Source organism: Pseudorasbora parva, chromosome 24 (assembly GCF_024679245.1).
Source record: "Pseudorasbora parva isolate DD20220531a chromosome 24, ASM2467924v1, whole genome shotgun sequence".
Lineage (NCBI taxonomy): Eukaryota > Metazoa > Chordata > Actinopteri > Cypriniformes > Gobionidae > Pseudorasbora > Pseudorasbora parva.
The window spans coordinates 35,270,847-35,288,521 of record NC_090195.1 but is presented as its reverse complement, the minus strand read 5'-3'; the positions used below and the strand labels follow the sequence as shown (position 1 = coordinate 35,288,521).

General features: G+C 38.7%; 1 protein-coding gene across 4 annotated transcripts in view; it reads left to right on the top strand.

Annotated features, from left to right (window-relative positions):
* The window catches only part of LOC137064221 (piezo-type mechanosensitive ion channel component 2), a 266,236-nt gene that overhangs the window by 209,646 nt on the left and 38,915 nt on the right, over positions 1–17,675 (top strand). For all 4 annotated transcript variants that reach the window (XM_067435581.1, XM_067435580.1, XM_067435582.1 and 1 more), the window contains 7 exons: positions 2,478–2,599; positions 4,237–4,308; positions 5,718–5,821; positions 8,272–8,389; positions 12,770–12,853; positions 12,940–13,106; positions 16,774–16,952. In XM_067435581.1, the coding sequence (XP_067291682.1) occupies positions 2,478–2,599; positions 4,237–4,308; positions 5,718–5,821; positions 8,272–8,389; positions 12,770–12,853; positions 12,940–13,106; positions 16,774–16,952 (846 nt within the window). The remainder of the gene's footprint in view (positions 1–2,477; positions 2,600–4,236; positions 4,309–5,717; positions 5,822–8,271; positions 8,390–12,769; positions 12,854–12,939; positions 13,107–16,773; positions 16,953–17,675) is intronic.

The following is a 17,675-nucleotide window of genomic DNA, read 5'->3' as shown; positions in this document are numbered from 1 at the left end:
GCTGTGCAAAACCGGTCCGCTTAATAACGTCACAAACCACGCGTAAACACACAAACACACGTGCACAACTGCACTTCCCACATGTACACCTTCAAAGACAAAAATACGACGATATAATTCAAGTATAAATATGTAAATAACACAAGCCGCTAAGCATATTATATAGTTAGTGTATAACTTGTAGCACATAGAGACGTCCTGCTCTAGTCGTTTTTGCTGCTGCTCCTGTTCAACTGCAGCCTCTGGGTCTGATTCCGGATCATAGATGTATGGCTGTATCTGATTAAAAGCCATATTTTTATTTTGAATAAAGTTTTTTTCCCGCTGTTAGGGATGACACAGCTTTACGACGCACTCGACTCAACACAATAGCAGCGCGCTGCTGCACACGTCATTATTTAGCTCCGCTCACACGACACGCCCCCACCCGCTCGGCTTTTTTCGGAAAGACTCGGAACAGCGCATCTTTCTTATATAATTATAAAAAAAATAAAGACTTTTCGGAGATATGCAGGATGCAATGCTACTCTATAGGTACTCAAGATTGACATGACACTGACTGAAACTGAGTGTTTCACCCCCCCTTTAAGGGCAAAATTGTCCAGATACAGTTTTACAGGTCCATTTACAACCCTATAAATTGTCCCTAGGATGTAATGCTCTGTTTTTGCCTTATTGGAAGAGTCATGAATATTAATGCTGAGCTCTGCTCTGATTGGCTTATTTCAGCAGCTCACAGCAGTTCAGTAAGTCCTGACAGAACACAGACCGACTGAATGACACTTTAAGCAGAACATGTCAAATGGAGATTGATAAAATACAGCCTACTTGTTTATTGGTGTTTGCAGAACATCCGTGTGAGTGAGTGAGTGAGTGAGTGAGTGAGAGAGAGAGAGAGAGAGAGAGAGAGAGAGAGAGAGAGAGAGAGAGAGAGAGAGAGAGCTTGCATATGGTTGCCAGATTATACATGTATAGGTAAAACGCTGGATAGTAAACGTGTTCTTTTCACAGAAAAGCTCTGATTGGGGGATTTAAATTACTGATATCTGGCAACCGCATGAACATTCTTCTTTTCCAAACCAAAACCAGTGATTCTAGACTCGTCTTTTTTCGTCAATGATATTGTCCATATAACGTTAGTCACAATGTAGGTTACGCAGTGACTGTGATGTAGCCTAATCTGAATTACAAGCATGCAAAAACATCATACTTAAGTTCTCAAAAATATAAATATATATTTTACAAAATGAATAGCCTTGTCAAATGACTGTCGTTTTAACTTATATGGTGGAAAAGGTGACGTTTGCTAGAAGGATCGAGTGAATGATCTGTAAGTAACGTATACGGTTGTATTTGGTAATACATATTACATTATATTACCCTTTGTCATTAGACACACTATTTAGTTTTGTATGGTAGTTGGTGTTTCCTATTGTTACTGTATTAGCATCTTGCGTTATCAAGACAATGCTGTCTCTCTAAGAAACTTTCAATTTAATCAGAAATTGTTTAAACAGTCAATAAGTGGATAAATCACTTCTTACTTCTTGCCCCTTTCTTCAGTTTAAGACGCTGAGCGAAGCTTGCTTGAAATGGGCCGAACAAACGAACGATCTTGAATTAAATTGTTGTGGTGTCCGAATATAAACAGAATTTTTTTTTTTTATAAACAGAAAATCTTTAATGGAGTAGATGCTATTTACATTACGTACAAATATACCACCTTGTTCACTTAACGGCAATAGTATAGGGGTAAGACACATGGCAGAAGGTTTTTACACAGTTTGACCCAAGGTTTGAATCCGCCTTTTGCTGAACTCGCTCGACTCCCTTTACCCATCACATATCAGATCGGAAAAGCATTTATTTTCAATAAAAATTAAGAAAATATTAGAAAAGTTGAAATAAAGCATCTAACGTGTTTAAAAATTAGTGTAAGAAATAATAAAAGTGAGTGGGTCCAGTATCATTGTTCTTAAAAATTGGGTGGGTCTTGTCCAATCCAGATACAATGCTCCAAACTAACATTTGACATTAATGCACAGAATAAAGGGGCGGGGCCTGATTTCGTTAATTGTGTGTTGTATCTGCCAAATACGGAAAAGGGGCAGGACATTTCCCAAACACCAATCACAACACACTGCTCCAGCCGGCCAATCAGAGCACAGTGTGCTTTTCAGAAGGAGGGGCTTCATAGAGACAGGAACTAAACAGAGTTACTGACAGACTGGGAAGAGAGGAGCCGCAACAATGGAGAATATGAGGAATAATCAACATTCAAGCAGGAAAACCTGCTCTAGTAGAACACAAGCTGTTTTCTTAGCTTGTCCTGACATGAAGACACTCAAACTCTCTGCCTCTTTATCTTCAATTACCCTCTGATTGTGTTCAAGGGAAAAGCTAAATTAGGATAACTCAAGCAAACAGGCTGAGCTCAAGCAAACCATCATCAATTTTCCTCTGTCTGTTTCTTTCAGGATGGACCGCATCAAGAGCCGACAGCAGAAGTTTAAGAGAGGGAAGGAGAGGATGTTGTCTTTGGCTCAGGAAAGTGGGGAGAGTCACTCAGCAGTGAAGGAGGAAGAGGATGAAGATGAAGGTATATTTTGAGCATTTATTTGAAAACGTTACTGAAGAATCAAGAATTCCCATCAAACGTGCATTAAATTGATCAAAAGTGTCAGTTAAGACATTTCTAATGTTACAAAAGATTTAGGGATGCATGGAATATTCGGCCACCGAAAATTTTCGGCTGAAAATAGCCCAAAAGTGCATTTTCGTTTTTGGCCCGAAATACTTTTATCACCGAAACAATACGGCCGAAATGTTGTGATGATGCAAACAGAAACCGCGACCTGCACGTGCTTGTCTAAAGCAACATGTCTGCGGTGTTGGATGTATGTGGTTCATCTCCCATCTGATGACGCGTCTATAATATGGGTTTAACTGGGAAATAATGCTTTGTTTCTGTTGATGGATACGCCTGCTGGCTCCTCACTGATACACTAAAACAACAGCGATAATAAAAGAAAAAAAAACAAGCAAAACGGTCTCTCATTGTAAACTTGTTCAATGTATGTGAGTGCTGCTGTATGTCCGAAGACACGAATGAGAAGATCTGTCTCTGTGCACTCGTCTCACAGTGCGCAAACATTGAGTTCTCTTAAGTCTTGCGCTTAAACGGACAAACTCACACAAGTATATCAACATGTCCATCTTGATGAGTATCCAAGCAGACAGTCTGAATACGCCTTAAGATGACTTTATACCGTCGAGGAAGACGAGCATACGTGCATTAGCTCTTAAAGGGGCAGTAGCCTTTACTGCTGTCTGTTTAATGTCAAACAAAAGATAAGGAATCACTCACTGCTCTTGACTGAATAGCTTTTGTAAGTTTAATAAGGATTAATCTTTCATTTAAACAGTTAAATATGCAGATATTTTACATTTGTTTACTTTATTCAATTTCTGTACCTTTCTTTATTATTATTTAATGTACACATGAGTGAGGTCAAGTTAAACATTTTAGTTTGAATTTTATTTTATACTGTGGATTGTTGCAATGTGCTAAATAAATATTTGCATAATTTATAATTGATTTATTATTTGAAACTTTAATATTAATTTATGCAATTGCAATGCCTTGATTTTTCGTAAAGTTATACAGTCATAGCCATAAATGCAATGGTACTAATAATTGGCATAATTTCTTCCATTGTTTCGGTTTTCGGCCTTGGTTTCCTCTTTTTCGGTTTCGGCCAAGAATTTTGATTTCGGTGGATCCCTCAAAAGATTCCATCTTTGCCAGTGAGTTGATTCTGTGAACTTGTAGGCAAATGATGATCGACGTGATAACCACCCAATCATGAAGGCTAAGAATCAATGACAGCCAAGAATAAAAGAAAGGAGGAAAAGAAAACACAACCAAAATGCGCTGCAGATGTAACGAATAACTAGAAAACATTTAATTCCATAAACTAAACTTAAAAGTGTGTCTTGTCCTACACACGTTTGAGTGTATCTTTGTCAAAACGCACACTTTTAGCCCAACACCAGTGTCAGACCGAAGATTTGTAAATTCCACAAGTGCCTGCGCTCAACAGAGGCGTTAAATGCATTGCAATCAAATCTAAAACACATGATACACGCATACCAGACCACAGAGTAAATGTGCGCTCTTTTAAATGGTGTGTGTTCATGTGTGTGTGTTCATGGAACAATGTTTCTGCATTACAGGAGAGGCCAGCAAAGAGAAGAAGAAAGGCAAGAGGAAGCAATGGTGGAAGCCGTGGGTTGATCATGCATCCAGTTAGTGTCTCTTCTTCTTTGCAAGTTCACAATTTTAATTTGCAACCAGAATAAAATGTATTTCACCAGATCCTAATGCTGATCTGATATCATTCGGATGAATATTGCAGTCAGATTCACATAGGCAAGTGAAAAAAACATGAGATCTCTGGTGTTTCTTCTAGACGAAGGTGAGATTAAATGACGAGTTTGTTTCTAAAGAAAAATACAGCACCAGTCTCACAGAGAGTTTCCCAGAGATCTCCGCAATGTCTCTGATTGAGCTCAGCTTTGCCAAAACACCAGCATATCACAAAAGCAGGGCTCCAGGCAAAAAAATCAATTAAGGAGCCTTCGGATCCTATAAGACAAAAACTCAAATCATTTCTTTAAGTGCCACCAAATAATAAATGTGTTTTAAATTTTCACGTGGGCAGTGTTGAATTACATTTTTAGCTCCTTCCATCCTTTCTTATGAAGACAGCAGTTTAAGTAAAAATATAAGGATTATTATTACAGTCAATACATTTAGCCATATATTTAGTTATTTTTCTAGCTGACTAACGAGTTTCTGAGCATTGAACGGCTTTTCTGAGGTCACAAATTCTTCCCAAGGTGGAAATGCTGATTGGGCATCTGTCAGGACATGTTAAAGAGCGCCAACAAGTTTACTAAAATTAATAAACAAGTTAAAAGTGACATATTAAAGGTGGCATCTTACAAATCTGCGATTATGGATGGCTGCAAAGATTACAATATATTAAGAATAAGAATCCATATCGGTATCAATTAAAAAGGAGAATTGTTACCGATTAGTTGGCGTCCACAGAGCTGACATGTTTATCTGTTGTGGTAAACCATGTTGTGCGCATGAAATAGCAGCAAAAATATCACTTGCGCATTAATATTTTTTGCAGTTTGGAGCCCTGCAAAAGAAATCTCAGTGTATTTCACATCAAACCATCATTTGTTTGTTTTAAAATGAAACAAAATAAATAATTGAATCTAAACTTTCCTAAAATAAATTTTATGTCAAGAAAAAATAGCATTAAAAATGTATATACACACACACACACACACACACACACACACACACATATGTGTGTGTGTATATATATATATATATATATATATATATATATATATATATATATATGTACATACATACACGCATACATACATACACAAACACACACAAACACTTCTTTTTTTTCAGTTTTAGATATTATTTATTTCCAGTTAAAATTTGAGTGCTTCAACATAAACTTATTTCAATTAAATTATTTCAACATTTCTAATTTTCTTTCTGCTTTTTTCCCCCAACTTGTATGTATATTTTTATTTCAATGAACAGAGCTGTTTGTGATAGTTCTAGTTAATGATACTAACCCGGCTTCAAAGGAAGTGATGTGTGATTGTTCCTCTTTTAGTGGTTCGAAGTGGCAATTATTACTTATTTGAGACCGATAGTGAGGAAGAAGAGGAAGAGGAGGACAAAAAGGATGATGATCCTCCCAAAAGATCAGCGTTTCAGGTAAACATTCCAGAAACGTCCGTGCTATAGTGCATGTGCTCCATTAACATCCCCATTTTTAGGTTACGTCTTATAACATTGTGCTTCGTGTCGTTCCCAACTAAAATGTGTGTAACCTAAATGGCTCAATGGTATGAAAATGTTTTCTTCAATGTGTTCTTGTTTTGTTCCCTCAGCACTTAACAATGTTTCGTTAATTACCAGACCACTAACTGCTCGCTTCCTGCGTGGAAGAGCGGTAAAAGCAATATCGCAGACCCTCACGCCCGACTAACTCAATCCCTGCTCTGTCGTCTCTTGTAGAGAGCTATCCGAAAGTTTGTCTCTGCTTTGCTGGCTTTACCAAAGTCTGTCATTAAACTGCCCAAAACTGTACTGCAGTATGTAATCAGGGCAGCCAAGGTACTTCACAATGCCTGATATATCTCCTCTCTTCCTGTATGCTATAGTGTGTGTCGGCTCTGTCCTCTGTGGGCATCGATGGCCATTGTGCTCCACTGCATTTTCCTGCTCCCCAGTTGCACAATATTCATGCATTTGCTCATTTACTGGAGAGCAGATTGAGGCAAACTCTTATATTACAGATTATTTTACAGATTATTACAGTTGCACGCCAATCTGAACAGAGCGGATACGGTGCATTGCATGCCAAGGAAATGCAGTGTATTATGCAGTAGATTGCAGTAGCATGCAGGGCTGGGTGATATCTGAAATATTCAGGATATATTTGAAATAATGTTGCTGGATGTTGCGTTTCCAACTGATCATTATTATTACCTTTCTAGTATGAAATTTTGAAGATGGTAAGATGTTTTAATGACTGATTTAAACTTTAATAGTAAAAATTGTGTTACAATATGTAAGTATGATTTAATTTCTAAACATTTTAAAATTAGTAAACAGTCGATTGAACTTCATTCAAAACCATGTGCCTTAATTACAGATGGATGGATGGATGGATGGATGGATGGGTGGGTGGATAGATAGATGGATGGGTGGATAGAGGATAGATGGGTGGGTGGATAGACGGATGAATGGATGGATGGATGATGGATGGATGATTGAATAGACGGATGGATGGGTGGGTGGATGGATGCATAGATCGACGGGCGGATGGGTTGATGGATAGACGGATGGATGGTTCGATAGACAGGTGAGTGGATGGATAGATGAATGGGTGGATAAACGGACAGGTGGATGGATAGATGGATGGATGATGGGTGGGTGGGTTGATGAATGCATAGATGGGTGGGCAGATGGGTTGATGGATAGACGGACGGAGGGTTGGATGGATGGGTGGATAGATGGATGGATGATTAAACAGATGGATGGACGGGGGATCGCATAGATGAATAGGGATGGGTGGGTCGGTGGATGGATGGATGGATGGACGGATGGGTTGATGGATAGACGGATGGATGGTTGCATAGATGGGTGGATGGATGGAGGATGATTGGATGGATGGGTGGATGGATGGATAGATGGATGGATGATGATTGGATGGATGGATGGATGGATGGGTGCATGGATGGATGATGATTGGATGGGTGGATAGATGGATGGATGATGATTGGATAGCTGGATGGAAGGGTGGATGGATGGATAGATGGATGGATGATGATTGGATAGTTGAATGGAAGGGTGGATAGATGGATGGATGATTGGATAGTTGGATGGATGGGTGGATGATGATTGGGTGGATGGGTGGATGATGATTGGATAGTTGGATGGATGGGTGGATAGACGGATGGATGATGTTTGGATAGTTGGATGGATGATGATTGGGTGGATGGGTGGATAGATGGATGGATGATGATTGGATAGTTCAATGGATGGGTGCATGGATGGATGATGATTGGGTAGTTGGATGGATGGGTGGATGGATACATAGATGAATGGGGATGGATGGATGGGTGGATGGATGGACGAATGGATAGAATACCATCAAAAGTCTAAAAAGATGTCCTATTTGTAGCGATATCATCCAGCCCTCGGTGCATGTTGAGCTGCAGGTTTTTCTGGGGTTTGAGTTGTAGCAGTCAAACAAAGGCTGTGTTTTTCTCCTCTGTGAACAGTGCAATCAGTCGTTTTTGGACGAGACCTGACATCAGAATTCCTGTTCTTTGGAGCAAAACATCCCCTAAAGCTGGGTTCCTGTCTTGTGCATTGTGTTGGTGTCTTTGACAGGAATATCTAAAATGATGCTTTTCCTAAATAGTCTATTTTGCCAGCTCGGCTAAAGGCTAGTTTTCATCCAGCACTGGAACGTTTATTCCCTGCATGTATCAGACTCTTTGTTTTTCACTAGGGGAACATTTCAATTGGGCTCAAACACTGATTGGAAATACCACTCTGTATATGAATTCAAAACAAATTAGACGTGGCATAACTCACTACATAGATTCCCGGACTGTCCATATGTTTGTCTGAAGTGACTCTTTGCTTCTCAGTTTGTGTATCATGCCTGGATAACGGACTCGAGAACTGCCATGAAAGAGCGGAGTAAGGAAAGACGGCGATTCTGGCAAAGGTACACGGAGAGCAGCACAACCAAGGAGCCGAAGGAAGGTATGCTCAACCACTTGTTTAGAGCGATAATACATTTCACTCTCATTGTGGTTTGTTTCGACAGTGGTTATGGCTCTAGGCAGTGCTGGGTAGATTACTTACAAATTGTCCATTACAGATTACAGATAATGAAAATTGTAGTTAAGATAATCTATTGAATTTTAGGAATCAAGAAAATTCTAAAGAGTTTGCAAATTGGGAGAGTGTGCAGGATTTTCTGTTTCTTGTGCATCCGGAAAGTATTCACAGCGCTTCACTTTTTCCACATTTTGTTATGTTACAGCCTTATTCCCAACTGGATTAAAATCATATTATTTTTCCTCAATTCTACAAACAATACCCCATAATGACAACCTGAAAGAAGATTGTTGGAAATGCAACAAATTTATTTAAAAAAACAAAACAAAATAATTCACAGTATTCACAGCCTCTGCCATGACAATCAAAATTGAGCTCCGGTGCTCCTGTTTCCACTGATCATCCTTGAGATGTTTCTACAACTTGACTGGAGTCCACCTGTGGTAAATTCAGTGGATTGGATGTGATTTAGAAAGGCACTGGAGTTTGCCAAAAGGCACCTGGAGGAGTCTCAGACAACAAGAAACAAAATTCTCTGGTCTGATAAAACAAAGATTTAACTCTTTGGCCTGAAGGGCAAGCATCATGTCTAGAAGAAACCAGGCACCGCTCATCAGTGAAGCATGGTGGTGGCAGCATCATGCTGTGGGGTGTTTTTCAGCGGCAAGAACTGGGAGACTAGTCAGATTGAGGGAAAGATGAATGCAGCTATGCACAGAGACATCCATGATGAAAACCTGCTCCAGAGCGCTCTGGACCTCAGACTGGGGCAAAGGTTCTTCTTCCAACAGGACAATGACCCTAAGCACACAGCCAAGATAACAAAGGAGTGGCTAATGGGCAACTCTGGCAATGTCCTTGAGTGACTCAGAATCCAATTGAACATCTCTGGAGAGATCTGAAAATGACTGTGCACCGACGCTTCCCATCCAACCTGGTGGAGATTGAGAGGTCCTGCAAAGAAGAATGGAAGAAACTACCCAAAAACAGGTGTGCCAAGCTTGTGGAATCAAACTCAAAAACACTTGAGGCTGTAATTGGTGCCAAAGGTGCTTCAACAAAGTATTGAGCAAAGGCTGTGAATTTGTTTATTTATTTTAATAAATTTGCAAAGATTTCAAACAAACTTCTTTCACGTTGTCATTATGCCGTATTGTTTGTAAAATTTTGACGAAAATAATGAATTTAATCCATTTTGGAATAAGGCTGTAACAACAAAATGTGGGAAAATGTGAAGCGCTGCCTGTGAGTACCTTCCGGATGTACTGTATATTGAGTTTTAACAATAGCCTACGTCCTTTGCACCTATCAATTATCCGCAGATGTGCACAGTTTATTGAAGATAATGTATTTTGACTACTCATTTATCACATATTTACCAGAAATTTGTTTGGAAAACCCTGACATAAAGTAATGTTATTTTAGCTTGTTTAGATGTATGGCTTTTATTTTCTCACAGTTTTAGAGTAAAACATGTTTTGGAGAATATGTATTTCATATAAAAATAGAAAATTGTATTTTTGTGAGGTTTTTTTTCTTCTTAACAATAAATGTAAAGTTTAATAACTATTTTCAAGTTTCGCTTTTTTAAACATTTTTCACTTCAGCAATAATCTGCCAAGCGTATTCTTTGAAAATAGACCAAAGTCTGTGCTCTAAAGCACACCACATTTGCTCAAAAAGTGAATAAATCAATTTAATTTATACAGCAAATAACTACAGCATAAATATCATTTAGTATGTTTTTTTATTTTTTAATACAAAAATTAAAAAAAAAATTCTTCCATAACAATAAATGTACAGTTTTGTAAAACTTTTTTTAAATTTCGCTTTAATTTTTTTTTTTCATTTCAGCAATAATCTCCCAAGTGTATTCTTTGAAAATAGACCAAAGTCTGTGCTCTAAAGCATTCAAGATTTGCTCAAAAAGTGAAAACATTTATTATAACTACAGCATAAATATAATTTAGTGCCGTAAAATCCCCTAAAAATAAAAAAATAATAAACATTATCAAAGCAATAGTACAATAATTTTTTGACTGACACATGAACAGTACCAGAGGGTTAAATCATACAAATGTAACATTAAGGAAAGAAAGATACTTATAAAATCACGATCTTTACAATGATATGAAGCTCTTAGATCAACTAAACTTTCAAAACAACTTTAATGTGAAGGGTAAAAAAGAAGAAATGGGGAAAATAAAAAGTAACTGTAATCTGATTATGAGCATCTTAAAATGTAATATAATCGAATTACTTTGGAATCTTATTATGTAATCAGATAATCAGTGACTGGTCCAGCCCTCGGTGAGATCATGAAAATGCAGCCCTCCGATGTAAAAAATAAAATCCATAAAACCACTTATGACAAGCGGATATGCGTCAGAAGTTATGATCCGCTGGTTTATTTTGGACCGTCTTGCTGCGGCCCCTGGCGCGTCTGGGCCCTCGATGACTGCTTATATCAACTCTAGGACTGGTCTCGACCGCTCTATAGCGCTCTGTTCTTCAGAATGCCACGCTTGGGTCATTAATAGACGTTTTGTACACACAAACGCGACTCTGCTGGGAACATCAAGTACCTCATTAAATCGCCTTTACTGCAGTTTGTAAATAGAGGCCTTGCAGTCGCGGTCTCTGCCAGCTCCCTCCTGGTGGGCGGCTTCCAGGCCCCGGCATTCTTGGGACTGTGTTGCATTCGCTACGGTCAATTCATCCCATATGACGGCTGGACGGGGTTTCAGCCGGCTCGCCAGCCAGCCGATTCAGACCCAACGCTGAGGCCGCCAGCTAGAGCCAATAAAACATTCAGTTAATATATTTAAGGCAAGACACTCCAGGTGAAAAATGTGACTTATAGACATCCGCATACTTCCACAGTTGATTGATTGCACAAGGAATTGCAAACTGTTTTCTGAAATTTTATATTGAAATATTTAATTGGGGCATGATGTAATAAAATGTAATGCCCTAATTTTGCATATATTTAATAATAATCATATTTAATAATAGAAATATTAACATTTGGAACATTTGGAAACATTTTTGAAGTTTGGTACGACAGATGGATGAATGCATGGATGGATGGATGGACAGATAGTTAAACAGATGGATGAATGGACAGATAGATAGACAGACAGGTAGGTAGGTAGGTAGGTAGATAGATGGATGGATGGATGGATTGGTGGATGGACAGATAGTTAAACAGATGGATTAACAGATGGATGAATGGACAGATAGATGAATGGACAGATAGATAGATAGATAGATAGATAGATAGATAGATAGATAGATAGATAGATAGATAGATAGATAGATAGATAGATAGGTAGGTAGGTAGGTAGGTAGGTAGGTAGGTAGGTAGGTAGGTAGGTAGGTAGGTAGGTAGGTAGGTAGATGATGGATGGATGGATGGATGGATAAATGGTGGATGGACAGATAGTTAAACAGATAGATAGATAGACAGACAGACAGACAGACAGGTTGGTAGGTGGATGGATGGATGGGTGGGTGGGTGGATGGACAGATAGTTAAACAGATGGATGAATGGACAGATAGATAGATGGATGGGTGGGTAGGTGGGTGGGTGGGTGGATGGATGGATGGATGGATGGATGGATGGGTGTGTGGATGGATCGATGGATGGACAGATAGTTAGACAGATGGATAAATGGATGGATGGATGGATGGGTGGATGGATGGACAGATAGTTAAACAGATGGATGAATGGATAGATAGATAGATAGATGGATGGATGGATGGATGGGTGGTAGATGGATAGATAGATGGACGGACGGATGGATGGATGGGTAGATGGATGGATGGACGGCGGGACGGATAGATCGATGGATGGATGGATGGATGGATGGTAGATGGATAGATAGATGGATAGATAGATGGATGGACGAGATATAGATAGATAGATAGATAGATAGATAGATAGATAGATAGATAGATAGATAGATAGATAGATAGATAGATAGATAGATAGATAGACTGAATGTTGGATGGACAGATAGATAGATAGATAGATAGATAGATAGATAGATAGATAGATAGATAGATAGATAGATAGATAGATAGATAGATAGATAGATAGATAGATAGACTGAATGTTGGATGGACAGATAGATAGATAGATAGATAGATAGATAGATAGATAGATAGATAGATAGATAGATAGATAGATAGATAGACTGAATGTTGGATGGACAGATAGATAGATCAGGGGTATTTTGTGCTTATTAAATGGTAATAACGTTGTTATAGCATATTAATGTATTGGTTGTTTCTTTGCAGTGCATGTGGCGGTTGAGGAGGGCGGTCAGGAAGAAGCGCTTGCGGAGGAGGAGGAGAAGGAGGAGGAGGCTTCTGAAGGTCCAGGTATGACCATCACCGGCCTTCTTGTATTATTAAAAGCTCGATGAGTTCCGGCGCCACATTCCTCAGCTCTGCTCTCTCGGCTCCAGATAGCATCCTGAAGCGAGTGCTGAACATCCTGAGGTTCTCCTGGGTGCTGTTCCTGGCCCTGTTGGACAGCTTCACCGCCTGGCTCAACTCCATCGGGCAGGAGCACATCGACATCTCCACCGTCCTGCGCATCGAGCGCTGCATGCTCACGCACGAGCTGAAGAAGGTACAGCCGGCACAGGCACACTGTTGAGTCTAGTGTGCATTTGGGTTTATCATCTGATATTGGTTGCACACATGGGCGTCGGAAGCAAATTAAAAGTGGGTGGGCCCTCTCTCAGATTTTTTTTTTACTGGAGTAACATTAGATGCCATTTACATTAAATACAAATATACCGCCGTTAACTAAACGATTGATTGGGCCAGACTAAATTACGGAAATCACAGAGGTATTGCCCGTGGCCATAGTGTAGGGGTTAGGGACGCACGGCATCAAGTTTAGACGCAAATCGATTTTGCTGAACTCGCTCTACTCCCTTTACCATCACATATCAGATCAGAAAGGCATTTATTTTCAATAAAAATTGAGAAAATATTAGAAAAGTGGACATAAAGCAGCGTATAACGTGTTTAATAATAAGTGTTTATCAGTTAGGGGTCGGTAAACAGACGTGCTGAATTAGAGACGATAAAAGTGAGTGGGTCCAATATCATTAGTCGTAAAAAGTGTTCAGTTTCATCTGTTAATCGAACGGCAGCGCTCAAATCAAGCAAAAGCGCAATATCAGCCAAAGTAAATGTTCACCGTTATGCGTGATTTTGACCTTTCTTATAGTAAACTAATTCCACAATAATTAAGAGACTAATTAGCCACAACATAAGCAATGTTATTTGACATAGTTTTCACTATGAAAAGGCTAAACTGGTGTTTCTAATAATAATAACAAGGAAAACGGACTACATGGCTGTTTTCAGTCAATTTGGTTAATTCAAATTTTCACTTATTGAACATTTTTGTTATTGTACATTTTTTAATGTTGTATTATGTGGTAAATAGTGCAGTCCCTCCATTTTTACGCGATTCCGCGATCGCTGAATACAATGCAAAATCAGAAAAATGTCGCATTTTTTTGCGATCCTGCATAATGACATTTCACCGCAAAATAATCACAACAAAATTATTTTCAATAACAAAAAATACACATAAATATCTAACTAAACTATCTCTAATTTATTTAAAGCTTTAATACATTGTTTTCATGAGGATTACAGACGTTGAGGTGCTTGCACAGTTTGTCTTTGTAAAAACGAAAGTGAATCTTTCTCGTCTGCCATCTCGTCTCGCATAGGCCTAAGTGCCAGGACCGGACGAATTGATTACTCTAGATGGATGAATGACCAGATAAAAGTATGATATGCCCGATAACACTAAAAAAAAGTTAATAAAAGCGCTGAATACCACGAACTCAATTCGCTCCTGACACACGGACCGATGTCTGACTGGCGGAGGATTGTTTGCTGGCTGTCAGCGCTCGCGAGTATACAGATCTGTTTTTATATAGAAAATATGCCCTTGAACAATCATAATCAAATACACCCATTATTATGTCTAAATGTCCGTCTTGGCGGTGTCTTGAGTGAATAGGTTTGGGAAGTGTGACAGTATAGGCTATAGGCTAATGGGTCCGTTTATTAGCCTACTGTAGGCAGTAATCTTTAAAGTGAAAGCAACTGCAGCCTATAGGCTACCTATCAAATAACAACCAAAAAAAATAACTGTATATATACTGACTGTTTACTTGATTACAGTAATTATTTGAGAACTTTTTATATAAGGCAATTGCTTATTGCTGTATTTACTTTTCCCAGATATTTCCCACCCTAAGCGATCATGTTATTAAAGCTAATAGTAGGCTACACCACTGGACTAGCCTTTTTGTAAGATACCAAAATAAACAAGATTTGTGCATATTGTTTGTTCTATTGTTGTGTATGACTATTGTGCATCTAACATAATACATAATATGGTAAATGTGGTATCTTAATTATTTTTAAAAAACATTGCACAATTTTTCACACATTTCTGGAAATTACCTCCACAAAATCAGTCATATTGATCGCAAAAATCACAAAAAAATATCATGAAGTCCTGGAGAGACTGATAGTGTTATCAAAATCCATGTTTCAGTTTGTCATGTCATCAGTGAAAACAAAACGTTTTAGTGAAGTTTTATTAACTAATTCCGGGAGGAGCACATTCAGATAATTAAACCAATTAAACAATGGAGCACGTCAGCTAATCAAACCTAATTAACAAGGGGATCACGTCAGATAACGTAACCTATTTAAACAAGTGGAGCACATTAAGCTAATCAATCTAATCAACGATAAGAGGTGTACATACACTACTGATTTACCTTCTCTCGTTGACCATTTTTATTTTAGCATCCCTCCACCACCCCATCTCCTCACTTTAATTTAATAAACTCATCCATAATACATTACAGTCTAGTTCTAGAGCAGTGTTTCTCAAAGTGTGGGGCGCACAGGTACTGCATGGGGGGTGCGGGACATTAAAAACACTGCCAAGTTAACTGACGTCACATTGAAGATGGATCGGTTTATAAAAGGCAAGAGAAAAGTAGTAGACAGAAATGTCTCTCAGACATCCCAGGCAGCTGCTGGTCATTTAAAGCTAAATGCAGAAGATATGAGGCATATCTTGTTCTCAGTGTTAATGTGGATGGAGAGGAGGAGAGGCTGCACTCACACCGAATGCAAATAGAGCGTCAAATTCTCGTCTATTGGATGCATGAAAATTTTGAATCCACTCGCATATCCACAGCGAATTGGACGCGTGTATAAAACGTTAGGCGCGCGTTCAAGGTGCTCCAGGAGCCGCGTGTGGATGGCGGCCGCTTTCAGCGCTACTTCCGCCTGTCTGGCGTTCAAGTTCGATTCGGGAGAACAAATTCCCGAAGACGGGACGACACAAGGCCGCTCTCACTCTATATATTTAGTATATTTTAGGCTATAGTAAAACACCACTCCTCCTCTTTTAATTTTTATAAAATAAAATAAAAACATTACTAGCCACACGCATATTGATTATCTTCACTGCATTTATAACAAACGAAATATAAAACACAACCCAGCCTCTTTTCGTTTACATAAAAAAATATTAAACATTAATATGTGGTTCAGGCAATAAGTGTGCATACAAATGATTATCACTATAATACAATTAAATATTACATAAAACATAACCCAGTCTCAGTTTATGTGTGATCAATAATAGCCATTATAAAAGTAGGCCTATAAGTAAAAAAAGACAGTTAAAGCATATGTGCTCTGCATGCGCTATATGCCTGATCAGTTTTAACAGCAACACAATTGTAATTTCCAAATGTTTAATTTTAATGAGTCCATTTTCATGATTTTTTTGTGTTGTTGTGAAATTAAATTGATTTGGGGGGCGCCACATTTTTTCATAAGTTGTCCATGGACAGCATGCCAAATACGCATTATCTTTACTCTATTTAATTTGATGTAAGTGTGAACTCGTGAAATGTTTTACGCACCATTTACACATGGTAGGGAGTTCTTTCGTACCAACTAACATTTTTTTTGTGTCTCAACATTTTCGTGAATTCAAAAATTTACGTCAGAGCGACTTTACAAACTGTTTACACACAAATTCGTTCTGCTTGTGTTTCATGAACGAGACCCAATAAGTACATTGTACTTATTTTTTTAATGTAAGTACATAGCAGGCCACCTAATATAAAGTGGGACCGCAAAATGTGTAGCACCACGTCTGATGAATGAGCATCATGCTCGTAACGGACAGAACTGCAAAGCTTGAGGTTAACACTTGGTCTGCTTCCCTGCAGGGGAACATTCCATCACGGGACAGCATACACACGGTCTACCAGAGACAGATGGGCCGGCCAGGGTCCACTCAGTCCAGCCTGGACAGGACGGAGGACATTTGCTCAGACTTCAGCCCTCTGCGGAGCGACCTTCCACCGCAAGCTTACAAGTCCGATCTCTCCAGAGAAAACCTGTCCAGGTACAGAAACGCCACTCGGTAGCCATGTGTTGTGAATAAAACATTTGGGAATAAAGCAGCGTGTCCGTAGCCTGGTCCTACCAGATTCTCATACATTTCATTTGTACAGAGAGTCGGGCCACTCTCCATTGCAGAGCTGGACAAAATACACAACTTCATTACCTGAGTAAAAGTAACAGTACTGCTGGTTAAGTATTACTCCGTTACAAGTGAAAGTTTTAAAAACTGATTTTTACTTAAGTAAAAATACAGAAGTATTTGTTTTCAAAAGTACTTAAGTATCAAAAGTAAATTTCCTTTTTTTATGTCAACGCATTATTTTATTATCCTTGTATAAATGCACATTATGCCATCATGGTTTAAGCCAGTCAGTGACGCTCCATCTGACATACTAGCAGACGACTAACTTAAACTCATTTAAATACTTGTAGAAAAGTTACAAAGCTCTTTATAAAGCTGCTGTCCCTTTAAGGCCGAATGCACGGATCCAATACACTGATACACATCTGATATTCTCCCAAATATTTACGCATAATCAACTTTGTTTATGTGAATACTCGCCAAAATTGAGTAAGGTCAAAATCCTGGCGAATAGATATATTTACATAGATGCCTCATTAGTGCCTGTTTGGATCGGTCGAATGAGGCATCTATGTAAATATATAGTATATAATCGCGCCAGGATTTTGAACTTACTCGACGGAAGTAATGGCATTGTGAATA